We start from the raw sequence: 22,339 nt of genomic DNA on the forward strand, positions 1-22,339 counted from the left end.
TATGACCAAATGAGTGCAGTAAACGTATTCAACTTTAGGTCGGTATAACAAACGGACTCGTATTTTAAATGGTAAAACTAAACTAATTCCTTTTAGAATTCAGTATAAGACTAAACTGCTTTAAATGTCTGGTCTGTATCGAGTTTTTACTGTTATAAAGGTCAATTTAGCTTCAGCCATGCAGTACGACACGGACAGTACGCGCACCTCGTTCTCGTCGCTTATTGGACTGGATAATATTACGTATAGAAAATCTAATGTTCTGATTGGCTGTCATCTGTCAGTAAAATGGGCGGGACTAAGCGATACCTAACGAGGAAGTGAACTCGACAGTAATTTGACCAGTTGATAGGACGTATCAAAGAAAAGTTGGCGTGATGTTGACGATTGTAGCCTTTGCTTGTGTGTCTTTGGTCATATTTATACTTAAATATGTCTTCGGCAGCTCAGGTCCGAACCCCTTTGAGAAGGACTGTCGTGAGCCGCTAAAAGAGAAGGTTTACGACAAGAAAGAGAAAAACAAAATCCTTAAGCAAGGTGGGTTTATTTATATTTTATTCATGCAAATGTATTAACTTAGTTCATAGCATTGATGTAAATTTCATGGCTGCAAAGCAAAATGTGCAGACCTGCTTAAGATAATATTTTCATATCCAAACAGCTATTTTGATTGAATAGATAATTTAAATATTATTTGCCCCGCCTCTTGCACTGATTTAAATACATGTATTTACTGTTAGTAAAACATCAAAGATGTGAAATAGGGCTATGGTAGACACAAAAAGATGTACATTTCTGCCAAAAAGCGACGAAATTTCCGAGAGTTTCTAAAATATTTCTAAGATATAAAGAATCAGATTTTTTTTGTTGCAAGTTTGTGACTTTTTACAATTGCTTTCTAGAAGATTTCTGAGATTTTTCTGTAAGTTTCTGAGATTTTTTTTTTCACAGAAATTTTCTACTACTTTTTTTTATATATACACAACAGCCCTAATATGTCATAGTAGAGATGGGGGTTAATGATTCTAAAAAATTATTGGTAAAAACTTGTGAAAATTAAAAAAACAAAAGATTGTTTTTGCTGTAGATGCACTGATTGTCTGGTTTTGACCATTTCATTTTATTTCAAAGGACTTTAGTACGTAAAAGGGTACAGTTCAAGATTATATTTTTAATTAAATATATAATTAAGTATTCACTAAACATGAGTTTGTTTGCTCTGGGAATATGTCGTCCATTTCCCTTTCTACCCACAGCTGTGATTCATAATTCTTACTTTTTTTGTGGCAGGTTTTGTGGCCAGTAAAGTGCCAGACAACCTGGATGCAGTCATCATCGGCAGTGGTGTCGGTGGACTCGGCCTGGCTGTGCTGCTGGCTAAAGTTGGAAAGAAGGTTCTGGTTCTGGAGCAGCATAGTCGGGCCGGGGGATGCTGTCACACGTTCACAGAGAAGGGCTTTGAGTTTGATGTTGGTGAGATGATCCTTACATGTCCCTCACATATGCAGGAAGATCAGTTTAAAAGAAATTCGTTCTTCTTCTTTTTGTAAAAGCTATTTCTGTAATAACACATTTTCATATCGTAGGTATCCATTACATCGGTGGCCTGATGGACCATACGCCCTTTCGCTGCATGCTGGACCAGATGACCAATGGTCAGTTGCAGTGGGAGAAGCTGGAGAACCCGTTTGACCACGTCGTGCTGGGACCGCCCGAAAACCGCCGCTCCTACCCCATCTACAGCGGCAGCGCTCGCTACTCCGAAGAGCTGAAGAAGCGATTTCCTGGAGAGGAGAAGGCCATCGATGAGTACCTGAAGCTTTAGCATCACAGAAGCTAAAGGGATTAAACATTTTGACACATCATCATTTGGATTTTGACTGTCATCTATTCAAAAGTCCTTTTAAGGTCAGAGTTGAAGTAAAAAGATCCATGTTACCATCTGTGTGTGCTGTGTGTGTTTTTCTTTTTTTGCAGAAAACTGGGCGAGGCGTTTGGGTGATGGCTGTGCTGAAGCTCTGCCCCTTACCTTTGGCCAAGTTCCTGATCCACACCGGCCTCGTCAAGCATCTGTCTTACTTCTACAAAATGGCGCCACGCAGCCTGAGAGACGTGGTCAACGGGCTGACGGAGAACAAGGACCTCAGAGCTGTCTTCTCCTACATCTTTGGCACCTACGGTACGCCCTGCTGCATTTTGGTTTCTGGTTAAAAGACGATTATCACACGAGATGTTGTTAACTTGGTCTCCTAGATGTCCGTATATGAGACATTTGTCTCTTTGTCCTTTTTGTTGCTGTCCATTTCTTCCATTTTTATTTATTTGGAGTATTATTCTGTCTGCAATGGTTTAAAATCACTGATCCTGACTTGTGGGTCTGCCTGGTTTCGCTTCTTGTTATTGATTTCTTTTAAGCCACTATTTATCTGAGAAAAGTGCAAAAAATAATCAGATGTTCCCGGAAAATTCAGTTCACTTCATTTATTGGACAAATGAGTCCCTAATTGTGACATTGAAGGGATAAAATAGATGCATCCTTTTCATGTTTTTTCCTTCTTCTTACAAATAACACTGATACCCATAAAGAAAATGCAGTGACTCCCATTTCCTCCAGAAGTTATTAAATTAGTAAATTGAGTCCACTAATGTGTGATATTCAATCTCAGCACAAATGCAGCTGAAGGAGGTTTGTTAGAGCACATTAGTGGACAAACGGCAAACGCAGCAGACAGGTCAGTCTTCTGTGGAGAGCTTTACAGCAGAGTTGAGTTTTAAAACAATAACCACACTTTGCTCAAAATGGAGAACTGAAATCTCATTAACTCCAAAACCTGTTTAAATCTGTGCTAAGACTCCAAAATTGCTCTTTAGATGCTCGTCATCCTGTCTGACTGAATCTGAGATATTTAGAAATGAAATGAAATGTCAGGCTTGCTTTTCAGGACACGAGATGCTTTATAATGAGATCTGTCATTCCCATTCACACACACACACATTCACACACTGATTTTGCAAAAAAACAGATGAGAAAACAAGACAATATTTAGAAATGAAAAGCTGTAGATATACCAGACAGATTTTTATTTACACCAATGGCTGAAATTGATTCTTTAACATTTTCTCGAATGCTGAAAGTTTTGGTTGAAGCTCGTAATTCTGGGTGGGAAGATTAAAAATAAAATGATGTACTATTCTATGATACCCACTTTAATAATTTTAGATAAAATTCTTCGCCTCCAATCGAATTGGATTTGAGGACTCAAATTTATTTGCGAGGTGGCTGATCAGTTGCTGTTTTTTGTATTTCGTTTAATCTTCAGGCAACATACCAAAAGATGCCAGCTTTGCCATGCACAGTTTGCTGACCACCCACTACCTGAGCGGCGCCTGGTATCCTAAGGCTGGCAGCAGCGAGATTGCCTACCACATGATTCCCACCATCGAGAAGGCAGGGGGCGCTGTTCTGGTGCGAGCCCCAGTCAACCGCATCTTGTTTAACGATGCAAAGGAAGCTTGTGGTGAGCTTGACATCATGCGTTTGCTGATCTGATCCTCTATGTTAGATGAATCTATTTTGCTTTCTTTTTTTGTTTTCAGGTGTGAGTGTGTTGAAAGGTCAGGAGGAGGTCCATATAAAAGCCCCTATGGTCATTTCTGATGCCGGCATTTTCAATACCTACGAGAAGCTGCTGCCCAAGGAGCTGCAGGCCATGCCAGGTCAGTCAGCACCAATGGATGATCGCAATAATTTACAATGTTTCCCAAAAATATTCACAGCACTTCAACTTTTTCTGATTTTGTTAAGTTACAACCACAAAACTGTGACACAGTAATTCTTTGTTACAATAATAATTACAGTTTCTTCATTTCCCACAACACACAGTGTCTTTGTGTGTGAAACAGAGAACTTCTCTGAAGACCCGAAGGTGTCTGTGGTGTGCCTGATTAAAAACATACATTTCAAGCAGAGTTTTTGTTTCAAAACATTGTGTTGCAGCTTGAGAACAAACTGAAAAACAAGCTGAAAAATAGCCATCCATTTTCTTCCGCTTATCCGGGGTCTGGTCGCGGGGGCAGCGGCTTCAGAAGGGAGGCCCAGACTTCCCTCTCCCCAGCCACTTCTTCCAGCTCCTCCAGGAACCCCAAGGCGTTCCCAGGTCAGCTGAGAGACATAGTCCCTCCAGCGTGTCCTGGGTCTTCCCCGAGGTCTCCTCCCGGTGGGACGTGCCCAGAACACTTCACCAGGGAGGCGTCCAGAAGGCATCCTGACCAGATGCCAGAGCCTCAACTGGCTCCTCTCGACGTGGAGGAGCAGCGGCTCTACTCTGAGTCCCTCCCGGATGACCGAGCTTCTCACCCTATCTCTAAGGGAGAACCCAGCCACCTTGCGGAGGAAACCCATTTCGGCCGCTTGTACCCGTGATCTCGTTCTTTCGGTCATGACCCAAAGCTCATGACCATAGATGAGGGTGGGAACGTAGATCGACCAGTAAATTGAGAGCTTTGCTTTTTGGCTCAGCTCTCTCTTCACCACGACGGACCGGTACAACGCCTGCTTCACGGCAGACGCTGCCCCAATCCGCCTGTCGATCTCCCACTCCCTTCTTCCCTCATTCGTGAACAAGATCCCCAGATACTTAAACTCCTCCACTTGAGGCAGGACGACCCCCCTGACCCGGAGAAGGCACCCTGAAAACTACATTTAACTTTATATACTTAATAATATATTTAACCTAATACATAATTTAACAAATATCAAGTTAAAAATCTCGCACATGTGAGGGTTTTGCTACTATTTCAGTTTTATGCTGATTTGTGTTTGTTCATTATATATGTTTCAACAGCTTGTCGTTATTTTCTGCCTTGCAGAGATCCAGAAGCAGCTCAGTTTGGTGAAACACGGTGAAGGAGGTCTGAGCATCTTTATTGGTTTAAATGGAACCAAGGAGGAGCTGGGCCTGAAAGCAAACAACTACTGGATCTTCGCTGACAACAATTTTGATGAGTTGTATGTTTTCTCTTTTAACTCCTTTATTTTTTACTCGGTTTTAGCGTCGGTGTTACAGCAGCTATAGAGTCCAGTATTACGTTGAACCACCAGAGGGAGCCATTTTGTGCTAATTTTAAAAGTACCCAGTCGCAGAAAATTACATTTAAACAATGAATCTAGCTGAATATCAATAGTTTAATACACTGTAGATAAATTATAGTTGACCAGCATAATAAAATTGGTGTTACATTTATTCAACCATAAAATCGCCATTTCGGGATTTTAATTGTAGCTGTATACAAAAATACTTTTTTCTTCTTTAAGACATTTTTTAGAACATCTTTCAAAGTAAAGTAATGCTTTTTTATGGTAAAACAGAAAAAAACTATAAACAGATGAATTGTGACTTTTAGACAATTTTTATATTTTCTGGAAATTATTTTTCAAAAATGCTAAAATATTTAGTACCACACTTCCCCACATTTTTATCCATAAAAAGCAATAGCAGGTCTTTTGTTGTACTTCATAGTCTTTACTCTTCTTCTTCCTTGTGGCCTTCGTCAGTCTCGAGAGCAAACTCGGTGTGAGATTACCTGCAGGGCTTATAAATGACGTTTACCGGGTGTTTTATTCATATTTTCAAAGGTTTTTTCAGTCTTGTTTTTCTATAGTATTGGTCAATGAACTTTTAATTTAGATTCTTCCTTATAAAACAACGTAATTCCTCCCAGTCATGTTGTAAAGCAAGGCCAAAATTTCTATTTCTATTACACAAACGCTTTCTGTATTATTTTATAGTTGGCAACTGTTGGTAAAATATAAGATGTCAAACTTGTTCATTGTAAATTTAGTGTTTATCAGCTGATACTTTCAAATAGTTAAAATAATATGGCTCGTTTAAATACCACTTTCCTCTTTTTAAAGCTAATTACAAATGACGCTAATGACAGTAGGTATTATACACACATAGTCGCTCAGGAATGATGACGCATTTGGTGTTGACATATTGGTATGGGGGCCCTAACAAAGGTAGTGTACTTCTTGGCTGTTCTAGCATCAATGACGGATACAAAGTGACATCAAGTCTCTTGTTCTTATTGCTAATGTTAGGATGCTCTAAACCAGAGGTTCCCAAACTGTGGGGCGCGCCCCCTAAGGGGGGCGCCGTGCCATTGCAAGGGGGGCCGTCTGGATGGGAAAAAAAACAAAACATGAACCCTGTATGCGCTGGGTTTTACCTTAGAATGGCCAACTCTCTGTTATTCCTCTGTCAATTTGATACAGTAGTGGTTTCCACACTTCCAAATCTGTGTCCTCTGTCATTTTTATCAGCAGTTAAAACTGTTTAATCCGTTGTTAACATGTGGTAAGCTGTTTTTCCGTGCCGCCTTTAAACGCAACATGAGCGCTACAACACTTGCGCTGGGTTTACACCTGTGCGGCAGTGAAGGAGACCTGCTGCTGCTGCTGTGCAGAGATACGCTAGTGTGTTAGCCATGGCAACAAACCAGCAAAACGCAAATAACTGTTTACAGTTTTTCCCCCAAACTAACCGACTGAGTTGAGTAAAGCTGTTGGATGCCGGTAATGTTAGCTAAAAGATGACTAGCTAGCTAATATCAATACAGCACCTTAAGCTTAACAAGTAGCCTGTAGGCTACCGATGTTGTTTTCTATGTCCAGCTACGTACATTCATTTTGCCCCCAAAAAAGTCGACCCCGACCCCCCCAGGGGCAGGGAGTCTCTAAGAATCTTCTCTCCACCCTCCACCCCGCTCCCACACATTGTTCAACCAGACAGTCATTTGTCATCCATAGGGAAATGTTTGGAAACCACTGGGGGGGGCAGGAGAAAAGGTTTGGGAACCACTGCTCTAAGCTAACAGCTTTCACCAGATTTACCTCTGTTTATTTAAAGCATGGAGAAATATATGAATGAGGAGAGAGAAGAGGCCTCTAAGAAAATACCTCTGCTGTTCGTCGCCTCGCCGTCTGCCAAAGATCCGTCGTGGGAGGAGAGATCACCAGGTACTGTTGGGTGATGGGAATACAAGCTCATCTGGAATGTTTTCTTCATCAGTGTGTTTTGTTTTAATAGGAAAGTCTACTTTAACTCTGGTCAGTTTTGCCAAACACTCGTGGTTTGAGGAGTGGAAGGACGACAAAGTGAAGAACAGAGGACCCGACTACAAAGAGCTGAAACAAGCGTTCATTGATTCCGCTCTGGATGTGGTGATGGACGTTTTCCCAAAAATCACCAGGGACAAGGTAAAGGCTTCTGGATTTTCTCCCCCATTCCCTCCTCAGTCTTTCTGTTCTTAAAACTTACCTTGTCTGAGGAAGTTCACCAGAAACTTATTTTTCACTATAAGAAATATATGTAAGTTGATGATGCTTTAGGATAATTTCCATGAGTTAGAAACATTTGCTAAATTTTAATTTAAATCGGTGCTGAAAAGCCATGTTGATGTCCTTCCACATCTATAGAAATGGCATCTGGGTTTGATGTTAGAACATTTTTAATGAATTATTGTACAAAGTATGAATATATTCATAAGGATGATGTTTGTTGCTTTGGACAAAGTCATATTTACAATATTCACATTGTGTTAAATTGATACATATTATGTAATAATGCCAGTAATGTAGCAAAATTGGGTTTAAAATATAATTTAAACCGTAAAATGTAATAAAATCCTCAATCGCATTTTGTGTTACTTTCTGCTGCATTATGTCGTAACATTATTCCATTTTCCATTGGTTATTATTACAAAACGAGCAGGTTGCTCTTGTTAACTTGTGTACCTTAAATTTAGTGTTAATTAGCTATTAAGAGAGTTAAAATGATATGGGACACTTAAATACCACTCTGCATTTTAAAATCCAACCTTTTTGTTAGTTTGCTTCTTCTGTAAGGTTAAAATCAACAGCCAGTTCAAGGTTTTATTCCATTTTGCATTGATTATTAGATAATACAGTTTTAATAATCTTTTATTACATTGTCAGATATTGCGGTGTTGCACATGCCTTTTAAAAATCAAGCTAGCTTTCCTTGTTACTCAGAAACGTGTTGCGTTTCTGCAGATTGAGTATACCGACGCTGGAACCCCCATCACAAACACACACTACCTCGCCGCCCCCAAAGGAGAGATCTACGGAGTGGACCACGGCATCGCTCGGTTCAACCCTGAACTCAACGCTACAGTAAGACCTCAGACTCCCCTGAAGAACCTCTACCTGACAGGTGTGTCCTTCTGTGCCTCATTATACCAAACAGAGAATAAAAATCGATGCCATTGTTCTGCATAAATCACATCTTCTCTGGTTTTTACATGTTCTGTTTACAGGCCAGGATGTGTTTTTGTGCGGTTTCGCCGGCGCCCTTGCCGGAGCCCTCACATGTGGCTCGGTCATTCTGAACCGCTACCTCCATCTGGACGCCATCGCCTTGGCAAAGAGAACAAAATATACGAACAACAAGCTGAAAGACGAGTAGCCGCTCTTATTCGCTCTGTTTAAGCATCACTACTACAGAAGTGAAAACTTCCGCATCACATGATGGGGCCCACAATCTGGACTTCCAGAAAGTTCAGTTTGAGGGTAAAGGTGTGTAAATGTTGTTTTTGTTTGTAAAGAAAAAAAGATTAAATTAATATTTTATTGTTCCTGAAGAGAAATTCAGTTTCAGGTCCTGAGAAAGGATTTTTAAAAAAACTCTAAAATGACATAAAATTCTTTATCCCTATTTTTCAAAGTTATTCCTTTAATAACGAGGGATTTTGAATCCTAATAATCTTCACTCGTGCCTCTGTCACTAAACCTGCCTTCGTTTACACTGGCTGCTCTTTTGGGAGTCCTTAATGGTAACATTTTTTTAAATAAAAGCTGTGTAAAGATATTTAACAAAAACTAAAAAAAAACAGCTCTTCTTAAAAATTTTAATTCCTTCCACATTGTTGTAAATTTTCATTTTAACTCTGGTACATATTTACATTTCTCCACTTCAGTGTCTGCACCATTATGTTCTTCTTTTGTTTGATGAAGGGTGACAGGACTACATGGTGTGCAGATGGTAGTACACAGCAAGAAAGTTGTGGGTTTGACTCCCAGCCTGCTCTTTTTCTTCATGGAGTTTGTGTGTTCTCCCTGTGCATGCATGCGTTCACTCCTGGTACTCCAGCTTCCTCTCACAGTTCAAAGTAATGATTATTAGGTTGATTGCTGTCTCTAAATTGCATGTGGACAAGTTAATTTAGATGTAGCATTTTTCTCTTGATAAATATAATTCTAATTTAAAGCTTGTATTTCATTTGTACTCTTCTTATCTTTGTCTGAAAATACATTTATTTGGTAATGTAGCTGTGAAACTGTTTCAGTTGAGGTTCCCAAAAAGTCTCAAATGGTGAACAGCAGCTGTACAATTCACCTTTTTAATTTTCAAGATCTAAAAAAAGAATGTACTGTTCATGACTTAATCTTTAATAAAAAAATTTTTGATCTGTTTAAAAAAGAGCTGTTTTGTCATTTTGTGTCAAATGAGTTCATTTTTGTGTTTTTAATTGGTGTATAGAGCAGGGATTTTATGTTTTTTTTATTAGCAAAGTTTTCTTAACTGTATTTTATTATTTAAAAAAAAACTTTAAAACTGACTTTAGAGTCTTATGAATGAGACTAAGGTCCATTTTAGCCTCTTTTATTTACAGAAAACATCATGGGGGACGTAACACCTAGCATACAGCTCATTGGTTAGAATTCCATGACGTATGACGAAGCTAATTCTCTGATTGGCTACTGCTTTTCCAACGTGCGATATAATTTGACGAGGAAGACGACTCGGTGCAGTTGTAGAAGTTAACTGGACTCAGAGAAGACAGTTGTTCTTGCAATGTTGACCATTTTATTGATTGTTTTGGTAATTTTGGTCATATTGACGCTGAAATATGTCTTCAGCAGCCCAGAGTCGAACCCGTTTGCAAAGGACTGTCGAGAACCGCTGAAAAAGAAAGTTTACGACGAAAAAACGAAAAATAAAGTCCTGAAGCAAGGTGAGTTTATCAAGAGACATTTTTGCAATTTAAAGTCGTGCAAGTTGTATTCATGCACGATTTAAAAAATAAATAAAAATAGATTTTTTTTAAAAAATATGCAACATTTTTATGAAACTCATTGCTGAAAAGCGGTGTTCAGTTGAGCTCATCTGCTATAAGAGAATATTTCTCAATTGAAAATGATTTTCAATGTTATTTGGGGTATCTTAATAATTTGTAATGGCACTGATCAATGTTTGTATCTGAATTGCCTTTTATTGTACTGATTTGAAATTACATGTTTAAAATAATATCTTTTATGTGTTTCACTGTGAAGCTACCACTTAGGAGTAGTTTTAGACAAAATATCTAATTTAAAATACAGTACTCATGCATTTGTTTACAATTCAATAATATTATTGATTCCTCTTCAGTATTTTCTTTTTTTTTACAGATATGTTTTCATATTTTGCATTTTTGTAGGTTTTGTGTCCAGTAAGTTGCCAGACAACCTGGATGCAGTCATCATCGGCAGTGGTGTCGGTGGACTCGGGCTGGCTGTGCTGCTGGCTAAAGTTGGAAAGAAGGTTCTGGTTCTGGAGCAGCATGATCGGGCCGGGGGATCCTGCCACACGTTCACAGAGAAGGGCTTTGAGTTTGATGTTGGTGAGATAGCAGTCATGCATCCTTAAATAATGCTACAAAAATAAGGACTCATTATTATTTACTATTTTATGAACTCCAACTCAACCTTAGGAATCCATTACATCGGTGATCTGTTGGGCGACTCGCCTTTTCGCTGCATGCTGGACCAGATGACCAATGGTCAGCTGCAGTGGGAGCCTCTGGAGAAGGCGTTTGATCACGTTGTGCTGGGGTCTCTGGAAAACCGACGCTCCTACCCCATCTTCAGCGGCAGCGCTCGCTACCTTGAGGAGCTGAAGAAGCGATTCCCTGGAGAGGAGAAGGCCATCGATGAGTACCTGAGGCTGGTGAAGGTAGAATCTTGTCATGTGTATATTTAACCTGTAATAAACTTGCTAATCGCCTTAGCAGATACATTTTCTCCCATTGCACTTTGACACAGAAACATTTTATTATTCAGATTTCAGCTGTTGGTTCATCATAATCAAAGGTCAAAAGTTAAAAGCAACAGCAGTTTTAATCTGATTGCAGATAAAGGAACTCATACTTTTACACTCACTTCAAAGTTGAATCACGTTTTTTTTCATGAAGATAATGAATAATAAGATTAAGAGTCCTTTTGTGCTTCAAATTTCTGTCTTACATTCCTCGAAGATGGTAAACTTAAGATATGCAAATATTTATTACGTTTTTGGGAAATAAAATATTATTTTGTAAGATTTGATATGGTCATTTGGTTTTATATTTATGGTGTTTAATGATAATGAAGCTGGAAAAGTTGAAGGGTATAATAACAAGATAACAGTCACAGGAAACATTCCTTGAGGGAACAAGAACCATTTAAGGCAAAACATCAGTGTTTAGTGTTCCAAAATAAAGTGTGGTAATCAGGAAAATGTGACCAAAGTGAATAAACGTGTTTGTTTTGTGTTTTTCCTGCAGAAAACTGAGTTTGGCGCCTGGCTCCTTATTGTGCTGAAGCTCTGCCCCTTACCTTTGGCCAAGTTCCTGATCCACACCGGCCTCGTCAAGCATCTGTCTTACTTCTACAAAATGGCGCCACGCAGCCTGAGAGACGTGGTCAACGGGCTGACGGAGAACAAGGACCTCAGAGCTGTCTTCTCCTACATCTTTGGCACCTACGGTACGCCCAGCTGCAATTTGGAGTTTTGTTTATTCACAGGCTTCTTACATTGTTTCTTTTTTTATTTATTCTGTTTTGATCTGCAGGTAATAAGCCAAAAGATGCCAGCTTTGCCATGCACAGTTTGCTGATCACTCATTACCTAAACGGCGCCTGGTATCCTAAAGCTGGCAGCAGCGAGATTGCCTACCACATGATTCCCACCATCGAGAAGGCAGGGGGCGCTGTTCTGGTGCGAGCCCCAGTCAACCGCATCTTGTTTAACGATGCAAAGGAAGCTTGTGGTGAGCTTGACTTTGAGCTTACTGAGTTTGCTGTACATGAGATGGATCCACAGCTGTTTTGTCCTTGTGTTTTCAGGTGTGAGTGTGTTGAAAGGTCAGGAGGAGGTGCATATAAAAGCCCCTATGGTCATTTCTGATGCCGGCATCTTCAATACCTACGAGAAGCTGCTGCCCAAGGAGCTGCAGGCCATGCCAGGTCAGTCAGCACCAATGGATGATCGCAATAATTTACAGTGTTTCCCAAAAATATTCACACCACTTCAACTTTTACAACTTTCGTAAAGGTACAACCACTAAACTGTCGCACAATCTTTATTTGTCATAAAATAATCCTAGATTTAGTTAAACTGTCAAGCTTTCTTATTAATTCCCACAAATCTGTTAGCTGTTATTATTGCTTTTTAACACTTTTTTTAAATATTTGATTATATGTATTTTACTTATCCTTGTTTGCTTTAACTTTTGAAGCGCTTTGTGCAGTTGAGCTATTGGAAACATGCTATGTAAATAAATATGACATTGAAATTGACACACAGTTTCTTTGTGTGGAAGACAGAAAATTGCTCTGAAGACCCGAAGGCCTCTGTTGTGTGCCTGATTAAAAAATGTCCTTTCAAGCCAGAAAACTGAAATTATGTTAGCATAAATCTTGGGTTAAAAATGTCACATTTTTATGGGTAGCTTAAAGCTGTATTGCATTTGATTTGAATTAGAGATGTTATGTAGAGGTAAATGTGTGCAGACACACATTTTTTTTATTTTCAAAATAATCTAAAAATTGTTTCTCTTTTTCTCACTAATTTAATTACATGCCGATTTGTGTTCGTTCATTCTATAAAATTTACATAAAATACTCTTAAGATTATGGTTTGTAACATTTCAAGAACTATGCATACTTTTGCATATATTTCATATATTATTTCATATATTTCCTAGTGAAGTTTTCATGCTTTGAGCAGTTTGTCGTTATTTTCTGCCTTGCAGAGATCCAGAAGCAGCTCAGTTTGGTGAAACACGGTGAAGGAGGTCTGAACATCTTTATTGGTTTAAATGGAACCAGTGAGGATCTGGGCCTGAAAGCAAACAACTACTGGATCTTCGCTGACAACAATTTTGATGAGCTGTATGCCTGTTTTGTTTAAGTTCCCACGGTTTTTTTTTTTAACTGTTTAATCCTGGTTGTCTTTTACTCTTTCCTGTTACACAGGAAATGCTAGTTGGCAAATTCTTTGTGTAAATTCACCAGATTTCTGTTTGTTCATTAAAGCATGGAGAAATATATGAATGAGGAGAGAGAAGAGGCCTCTAAGAAAATACCTCTGCTGTTTGTCGCCTCGCCGTCTGCCAAAGATCCGTTGTGGGAGGAGAGATCACCAGGTACTGTTGGGTGATGGGAATACAAGCTCATCTGGAATGTTTTCTTCATCACAGTGTGTTTTGTTTTAATAGGAAAGTCTACTTTAACTCTGGTCAGTTTTGCCAAATACTCGTGGTTTGAGGAGTGGAAGGACGGTAAAGTGACGAACAGAGGACCCGACTACAAAGAGCTGAAACAAGCGTTCATTGATTCCGCTCTGAATGTGGTGATGGATATTTTTCCAAAAATCACCAGGGACAAGGTAAAGGCTTCTGGATTTTCTCCTTAGCTGCTGGAGCTTCTCACATTTACATTTTTGTCTTTCTCTGGTTAAAACTAGAGATGGACAGATGTGATGTCTGCATCAGTCCAGATGTTGAAGTAAATTCTAGGTCGGTATTGATGACAATACCGACCTAGAATAGACCTATAAGAGCAGATCTATTCAATATGATTCTATGATCGGTGCTCTCTCCTTTATTATTTACTTTACATTATACTTAGAATTCCTAAATCCATTTTCTGAACCATTTGAAAGGTTTGTTGCAGTTTTTACATGTTTGACCAAAGTAGTCAGACTGTTGTTTTTGTCATTTTCCATTTCTTTAGTATTTGTTTTACATTGGCTGTTATACTCCAAATTGCACAAATTTAAGTTCAACTTGACCCAGGTTGTGAAGATATTGCTGTGCTAGTGCTGAGCAATCAAATACATTTGTGTGTATGTTTAAAATATTTCAATTCAGTTCTGTTTTTCTGTATAAGCTGGTACTAAACCTCAGATATCAGTACTGAAAGTGGAAAAAAGGGGATCGGTGCATCCCTACTTCAAACTCACTTTGTCTATTTAAATTCACTAGAAAGTTATTTGTCACTACAAGAAATCTATGTAAGTTGATAATGATTCAGATTCAGTTCCATAATATACAGCTGCAACATTTTAAATAAAATCAATGGTGAGAAGTTACATTCATGTCCTTCTTTATAACATAAGTCGTCAAAAATATATTTGTTTACTTTTAGGACATTTCTAAAAAGTCATCGTGAGAAGTAGCTGTGTTTTTTTTTATGTTGACCTGTTAGCGAGGTGAAGTGAGCATTTGGATGATTCTTGTTGCTTTGGACAAATGCATATTTACAGTATTAACATAGTTGATGGATTCATAACGTGCCACACTTATTAGCTAGACAATCCTTGTTTCTCAGAAATGTGTTGTGTTTCTGCAGATTGAGTATATCGACGCTGGAACCCCCATCACAAACACACACTACATTGGCGCCCCAAAAGGTGAGATGTACGGAGTGGACCACGGCATCGCTCGGTTCAACCCTGAACTCAGCGCTACAATAAGACCTCAGACTCCCCTGAAGAACCTCTACCTGACAGGTGTGTCCTTCTGTGCCTCATTATACCAACCAGAGAATAAAGATGGGTGTGCTCTAATCTCAAATGTACCACCCCTGATGGTTTGTACCTCTTCTGTTTACAGGCCAGGATGTGTTTTTGTGCGGTTTCGCTGGTGCCCTCGGCGGTGCGCTAACCTGCGGCTCGGTCATTCTCAACCGCAACCTCCATCTGGATTCCTTCCTGTTGGCAATGAAAACCAAATATATAAACAAGAAGTTGAAAGACGAGTAACTGCTTCTGTTTGCTGAAATTAAATCACATGTGGCAACACCACAGCTCAATAACACTAAGAAGAGATGAGCGAAAACTCATAAAAAAAGTCATAATATGCTGTCTCTTTGCATTAACATGCTCATTTTGCACTAATTTCTGATGTACCGGCTATAATAGTCAGTAATATAACACAGGCCTGATGTATGAGGCACTAAAAATAATGTTTTTCTCTTAAATTTATGTAGTGTATGTTTTGAATAGTGCTCTTTTTTTAACAATTTCATTTGTTTGTTTTGTGTAATAGGCTGCAAATAATAAACATGTTATAACACGTGCCTAACATGTTTTCTTGTATTTGCTTTCCCTCAAAACACACTCCATCCTCATTATATTTATGTTGGCCTTTTGTGTTTTTACACACAGACTCCATTTTATGTTTTGGCTGCAGCTGAAGGCATCAGCAGAAACAGAGACACGTGTACCACGACTGGACGTCTTAAAATGGGGACTTTAAGCTTTCTGATTAGCTGACGATTAAAAGGGGTGTGATTTATTTTTTTCTTAATCTTTTATGCTGGCCAGAGTTATGCAAATACATTTTTCCACCGCTGGCGGGCGATGGTGATTTTGCTAGGAGGAGACGAGCTAAGGTAAAACAATAATTTGTCGAAATAATAGAAGATTCAACATTTTTGTGCTGCGATATAGCAACTTCATGAAATGTGGTTTTGTTGTGGGTAATTTGATTCCTTCGCGTTTCTTTTCAAAATATTTATTTTGATAGCCGCGCTGGCTAGCTTATTCCGAGTGCAGCTAAAGCAAGAAAACGCGACATATTCATTTGTTGTTGCTCTAAACTTAACTTATTTCTCTATATTTCAGACTAAACTCTCTGAATTTAGGGGAAAAATGGACTTTTGCCCTGAATCGCTGCATTATGAGCTTTTAGCGGAGGTCGGTGAAGGCTCCTTCGGGAAAGTTTACAAAGCCAGAGAGGTTGGGGAGAAACAGCGCCTCCTGGCGGTGAAGAAGTTCAACTTTCGCTGGGAGTCTGAGGAGGCCGGAATCCCTCCCTTTATGATCCGAGAGGTGGCGCTGCTGCGCAAAGTGGGCTACTTCAACCATCCAAACATTGTCAAGTAGGTTTGTGCGTAAACTAAAAATTATTTTCACCTTTTATGGTTAAAGTAAATATTGTTTTGCTGTCGTTCATCTTTTAAACCTTTGCTGAATATTCTAATACTTATGATGCCATCTCAATTCTCCTTGTAGGGGATTAATAACAGTACTAAAATAGGTTTATTACCACATTTAAAGAAATTGGAAATGCAAAAACATTTTTATTGAATTTATTGGTGTACTAGTAGTGCACCATTTGCCAGAAGACAAAACAATAGACGCTTCTTAGCGTATTCCCTAAGATTATGCATTATTACTCCATAGTTGGAATCTGATTATTGAGTTTTTAATTTGTGTGCTGCATCAAAACAAGGTTATTTATTTTACAGTTTTCTCACAAAAAGAGCTTCAGCCATCTTGAAGACCTAGCCTACAGAAAGGGAGAACTGAATTAGATCATGTGTTTTTTTTTCTTTTGTTTTTTGCTAAGCTACATAAGACATCATATTTGCAAGTTGTGCAAAAATATTTAAACCTTGAACAGCTCTACATGCACATTTAAAGGGTTAGAGAATATAACCCTTAAAAGTTCACCTGTAAATGTTGTAGCTTTCACCTGAAAGCCGAACATTCCCAACTTTTGGTGAGTAATGTAGAAGAATGTCACAGGCAGCAGATACTAAATATAAGATTTATAATTTGTCTAATCATTTTTTTAAAATGAGCAAAAGTTTTTAGAGGGATATTTTCACAACCATGTTTCATAGACACTCTATATTTTTCTGTACTTTATGACTTATCAAACTTTTATGTTCTGCAGGCTCTTAGATGCATCTGCTGTTTCCATTGGCTCGGCCCTGGACCTCACTCTGGTGCTGGAATACATCGATCAGGACCTGTCCACTTTTCTGTCCAAGGCACCTGCATGTGGTCTGGGCCGTGACTTGATAAAGGTGAGACCGCCTAATCTGATTTCACTTCAGCGTTGCAGCTTGTTCAACTGCTGCCATGTTGGTTCCCAGGATGTGATGCAGCAGCTGCTGCGAGGACTGGACTTCCTGCACACAAACCTCGTCCTGCACCGAGACTTAAAGCCGGAGAACATCCTGGTCAGCAGCCGAGGAGAGATCAAGATCGCAGACTTTGGACTCGCACGAATTCACACCTATAATATCGCCCTTACACCCGGTGTAAGTGTCGCAACAAAAATCAGACGTTTTGCTGATTTTCTCCACTGCAGCAGTATCTGTTTTCTTGCCTGAGGTGTAAAATGTTGTTTTTCATCTTTTTCTCTGCCTCCGTTCAAATATGTTTCTGTTTCTTATTCTTTTTCCCACTTCTGCTCAGGTCGTGACCTTGTGGTATCGAGCTCCAGAGGTGCTGCTGAACTCTGTTTACATGTCCTCAGTGGACATGTGGAGCGCTGGCTGCATCTTTGCTGAGCTTTTCCTCTTGAGGTGAGTAAAAAGAAACGCAAACATCCAACTCTGGAGTTTCATCTTATATTTAAGGCTGCACTATTTCACACAAACGCGAGTAAAGCACAGAATAAATCAGCTTTGCCCTTTTATTCTGCAGGCCGTTGTTTAAGGGCTACACAGAGGTGCAGCAGCTGCAAAAAATCTTTGAGTGAGTATAAAAGGCATAATAAGGGCAATTTTGTTTACAGAAACTTCATCATCCACTTTATTTGTTGTTTCGGTTGTGTGGTTTTTATTTGTGTTTTATTTATTGTTACGTGTTCTTTACAAAATTACATTTCATTGTATCTTTCAGAAGACAAATTTATATTATTACGCCTTTGTCTTTGTATCACCTGAAAATGATCTCAAAACAACAATATTCATTGTTTATCTCACTAATTACTGGGACAATTTATTGACGAAAATAGATTGCCGTTGTGACGAATAACAAAAACTGAAATTCAGAAAACCTTTTTATTTGCTGAAATAAATGAAAACGGTAATTAACAGAGAAAAAATGATGGTTGTCCTCCTTAGTTATTGATCTACCGTCTGTTTGGCAGGGTGATCGGTTTGCCCAGCGAGGACGACTGGCCTCAGGAAAGCCCTATCCTCTACTCCGAGAGCCTGGGGCCGAGGGGCTCCTGCACCAACCTGCTGCCCAACCTGGACCAAGACGAGAACGACCTGCTCTCTGTAAGCACAGTCCTGCTTCTTCTCTCCTGTCAGAAATGAGCCGATTTTCTCTCCCAGCCACGCAAACCGAGTCAAACGGTGCTGAAAGGAAGAACTGTGGCTGCTATTGGGAGCATTTTCCTTCATATTCTATGCAGAATAAATCTGGAGACGATGAATCAATCACAACTGAAATACAATCTCTGGTGAATAATAATTCATGTGCCATTTAACCCTTTCATGCATAGCAGTCACTGCAAAGGACAGCTATCTAAAAGTCATTTTCGTGTGTTTCTTGTGGATTTTTATGTTACATAAGCACACAGACCACTGGGGTGGACACTAGTGCATCATACAATACACTGCCAACTACTGGCCATCCACTGCAAGTACAAGACTTTTTTGTTGAAATCCAATATGGCCGACAGACGGAAAAGCAACTCAGGAATATCCAGTCCCTCCTTCTAAAGGTTAAAAAGATGTGACATCAAGTAAAGAGTAAAGACTAATACTACTGATGTATTTTCAAAATAACATCTTTGTATTTGGAGAAAATTACAACTGATCACCAGAAACAAATCCTACAATTTTTTTTTATTACAAATTCCTCCCCCTCCCCCACCTTTTTATACCTTCAAAAAAATCAAAAACACTTTGGAAAAAAATCCTGACATGAAGGATCATAATTCATGCATGAAAAGGTTAAGAAGATGATGCACTAAAAATCTAAAATCTACCATATACCAAAAATAGACATCAATCAATCAAATTTTATTTGTATAGCACATTTCAGCAGCAAGGCATTTCAAAGTGCTTTACATAATTAAAGAAAACAAAACAACAGTATGTGACATTAATAAATAGATAAAAAGTAAAGATAAAAACATCAAAGACACCAAAAGCCGCACTCTAAACCTAATTTAGCTATAAGCAACTCTAAACAGGTGGGTTTTAAGTTGAGATTTAAAGGCACTCAGTGTTTCAGCTGTTTTACAGTTTTCTGGAAGTTTGTTCCAAATCTGTGGTGCATAGAAACTGAGTGCTGCTTCTCCTCGTCTGGTTTTGGTTCTGGGGATGCAGAGCAGAACCAGAACCAGAAGATCTGAGGGGTCTAGACGGTTGGTACAGTAATAACAGATCTTTAAGGTATTGTGGTGCTAAACCGTTCAGTGATTTATAAACTAACATCAGTATTTTAAAGTCTATCCTCTGAGCTACAGGGAGCCAGTGTAGGGACTTTAAAACTGGTGTTATGTGCTCTATCTTCCTGGTTTTAGTGAGAACCCGAGCAGCAGCGTTCTGGATCAGCTGCAGCTGTTTGATTGATTTGTTAGTCAGACCTGTGAAGACGCTGTTGCAGTAATCAATGCGGCTAAAGATAAATGCATGGATGAGCTTCTCTAGATTGTGCTGAGACATAAGTCCTCTAATCCTGGAGATGTTCTTCAGGTGATAGAAGACCGACTTTGTGACTGTCTTAATGTGGCTCTGAAGGTTCAGGTCAGAGTCCATCACTACTCCCAGGTTTCGGGCTGATCGCTGGCTTTCAGTTGTAATAACTGAAGCTGTGCGTTGATTCAGGTTCGCTCCTCTTTAGGTCCAAAGATAATAACTTTAGTTTTGTTTCTGTTCAGCTGGAGAAAGTTTTGGCACATCCACACATTGATCTGTTCTAAGCATCTATTCAGTGATTGGATGGGTTCAGAGTCACCTGGTGACAGACAATACAAGCACAGCAAAAGAAAAACTGCACTGTAAAATGTTCCAGTTGATGTTAATCAAAAGTAGCTCCAAACAGGTGAGTTTTCACCATTGATTTAAATGAGATTAGTGAAGTATCAAACTAAATGTTGAAAGTGTAAAAACACAAAAATACAGTCATAAAACACAGTCAATTAAAACATGGCATTTAGTAAAGTGCCATTGTAAAATTTTTCACTGGTTATGTTTCAAAACCATCTCTGAACAGGCGGGTTTTTAATCTAGATTTAAAGGCACTCAGTGTTTTGACTGTTTTGCAGTTTTCTGTAAGTTTGTTCCAGATTTTTGCTCAAAGGAAGAAAGTCACGATTAACGGAGACCAACCTATGACCTTTGTTCAGCAATCACCTATCATCAAGTATTAAAACGGTGTGAAATCTTCTTACCTGCAGCACTGTTTGTTGTTCAATCCGAGCCGTCGCATCTCCGCCGCCAAGGCCCTGACTCATCCCTTCTTTGTGAAGCACTGAAGATTCCCGCCGAACGACGAGCCAAAGCTGCTGCGACTCTGTGATCAGAAATATCCAACGGGAGAAACCAGCATTGTGCCATAAAATCCACCGTCCTGTTCGCTTAAAGCTTTTAAATCTGTAATCAGCAGCATCATGAGAAACTCTGGTCGCATTGGAGGCGGGGAACTGCCTGAACAAATGAGCTTGACTCACAGATTGTGGAACTTATGGCACAAAACTCTTAGGAAAAGCGAGACTTATTTTTGATACTTTTCTCAAACTCGGTACCCTTTTTTTTTTTTTTTTTTTTCAAAACCTTATTGATGTTCGTGTAAACGAAAGGAACAGAAGTTTTTCAGTTAGGTTGTGCCGTGTTCTGATTAAATGTCGAGTTTCTGTGTTAAGTGTTAACGTTCGACATATGGAGTCTGTTTGCTGCTAAAGAAACATTATGAGCACCTTTAAGTTTACGAGTATCTCTTTACTGGAGATTTTTTTTTTTTTGCAATGCAGCACTTTATAGATGTGATTCGTTTTATTTTTGAGAAGACATATATGGTGTAATGGATGCAGATTGCACCTGTTTTTAAGTTTGTATTAACATATTGTGAAAAGTATATTTTTTCCCCTCTTTCTGAGTTATGTTGTTCATTTGTGGAACATTTCTATAAATAATTGTTCTGCCTGTTCTTTTAGAAGCAACACAATTTATTTTCTGTTACCAGCTCTTTTATTTTTTTATCAAGATGTAATTTCATTTAAAGAAAGAAGAGGGCGCTCTTGTAGCATTTTTGGTTTGTTTACAACAAGATGATTTGCTTCAACTTGGCTTTCGCCTCTTCTTTCTCACTTTTTTCATGCCTAACCTTTTCAGAAAGCATTTTTTTCATGCATTAACAGATCAGTATAAACAACTGCAATAAACAAATTAAGTAAATTAAATTAGAAACATGAAAAATATATACATATTTTTTTAAACAGCTTACAATTCTTGTCTGTGCATGTAAATTACACTTATTAATATTTTTCAACTATGTTTTACATTTTTTAAAGAATTTTTGCATCTGCAATTTTTTGCTTTTAGGTTAGTTTAATAAAAATAATTTATTTTATGTATTTCTTTAGGTACCAACTGTGAAGAAGTAGCACAAAATCAAAAACAACCAAAATTCGTCATGTTCGGTAAAGGAAAGCATGAAAGGAAAAGACAAATAATTTACTTCTATATGAATAATCTCAATAAACACCAAATAATTTTTGATAGATGCACTTTTAATGGGTCTGTTCAAGATTGGTCTACAGTTGCGATTGATCAAGATACCATCTTGTGAAATAAATGCCTTATAAAAATAAGAAAAGTGGGCAAATTAAAAAAAGAAAAAGAATTAAACCTTAAAGATGCTTCTAAGTTGCATACTTGTTAAACAACAAATCGTTTATTACTGCAATGATGGATGTTGCGTGAAGAAGACTGCAATCATCTTTAGGAATTTAAATGGTATGAATACATTTTTATTCCTGTTTACATTTTTGAAATTTCATTGATAGTCATGTTCTCACTTCCTTTCTTGATTTACTGTCTGTAGTACTTTAGTTAACTTCCTTTGTTTTAAAAAAATTAAAACAAGCACAACATGTCATTATATAGATTAAAAAATATATTTAAAGATGTGGCGGTAAACTTTGAATGGTAGCTTTAAGAGTTTATGTAAATATCAGACCGGCTTAAAGGGAGAACCCGCAACATTGACGTCCGGTCCCGGTAGGGGCGTCCCAGGGTTCGCCCGTCTATTTATACCTT

General features: G+C 38.6%; 3 protein-coding genes across 3 annotated transcripts; all 3 read left to right on the top strand.

Annotated features, from left to right (window-relative positions):
• The first annotated feature begins 94 nt into the window (after positions 1 to 94).
• LOC103469375 (all-trans-retinol 13,14-reductase-like) lies at positions 95 to 8,874 on the top strand. Its single transcript, XM_081610217.1, has 11 exons — positions 95 to 537; positions 1,291 to 1,473; positions 1,587 to 1,820; positions 1,970 to 2,179; positions 3,321 to 3,518; positions 3,598 to 3,717; positions 4,870 to 5,008; positions 6,909 to 7,018; positions 7,089 to 7,258; positions 8,075 to 8,234; positions 8,338 to 8,874. Exons 1-11 carry the CDS (start codon positions 378 to 380, stop codon positions 8,484 to 8,486), a joined length of 1,833 nt encoding a protein of 610 aa, XP_081466343.1. The 5' UTR covers positions 95 to 377; the 3' UTR covers positions 8,487 to 8,874.
• Positions 8,875 to 9,812: 938 nt separating this feature from the next.
• LOC103469338 (all-trans-retinol 13,14-reductase-like) lies at positions 9,813 to 15,408 on the top strand. Its single transcript, XM_008416947.3, has 11 exons — positions 9,813 to 10,035; positions 10,501 to 10,683; positions 10,774 to 11,015; positions 11,605 to 11,806; positions 11,893 to 12,090; positions 12,167 to 12,286; positions 13,075 to 13,213; positions 13,358 to 13,467; positions 13,540 to 13,709; positions 14,675 to 14,834; positions 14,938 to 15,408. The coding sequence occupies exons 1-11, from the start codon at positions 9,876 to 9,878 to the stop codon at positions 15,084 to 15,086; spliced, it is 1,833 nt and encodes a 610-aa protein (XP_008415169.2). The 5' UTR covers positions 9,813 to 9,875; the 3' UTR covers positions 15,087 to 15,408.
• Positions 15,409 to 15,494: 86 nt separating this feature from the next.
• cdk21 (cyclin-dependent kinase 21) lies at positions 15,495 to 21,362 on the top strand. Its single transcript, XM_008416948.3, has 8 exons — positions 15,495 to 15,718; positions 15,951 to 16,207; positions 17,008 to 17,140; positions 17,210 to 17,377; positions 17,535 to 17,644; positions 17,766 to 17,816; positions 18,214 to 18,346; positions 20,479 to 21,362. The coding sequence occupies exons 2-8, from the start codon at positions 15,978 to 15,980 to the stop codon at positions 20,554 to 20,556; spliced, it is 903 nt and encodes a 300-aa protein (XP_008415170.1). The 5' UTR covers positions 15,495 to 15,718; positions 15,951 to 15,977; the 3' UTR covers positions 20,557 to 21,362.
• Positions 21,363 to 22,339: the final 977 nt, after the last annotated feature.

The sequence above is a fragment of the Poecilia reticulata genome, chromosome 8, assembly GCF_904066995.2.
Source record: "Poecilia reticulata chromosome 8, P_reticulata-male-v2, whole genome shotgun sequence".
NCBI classification, from domain to species: domain Eukaryota; kingdom Metazoa; phylum Chordata; class Actinopteri; order Cyprinodontiformes; family Poeciliidae; genus Poecilia; species Poecilia reticulata.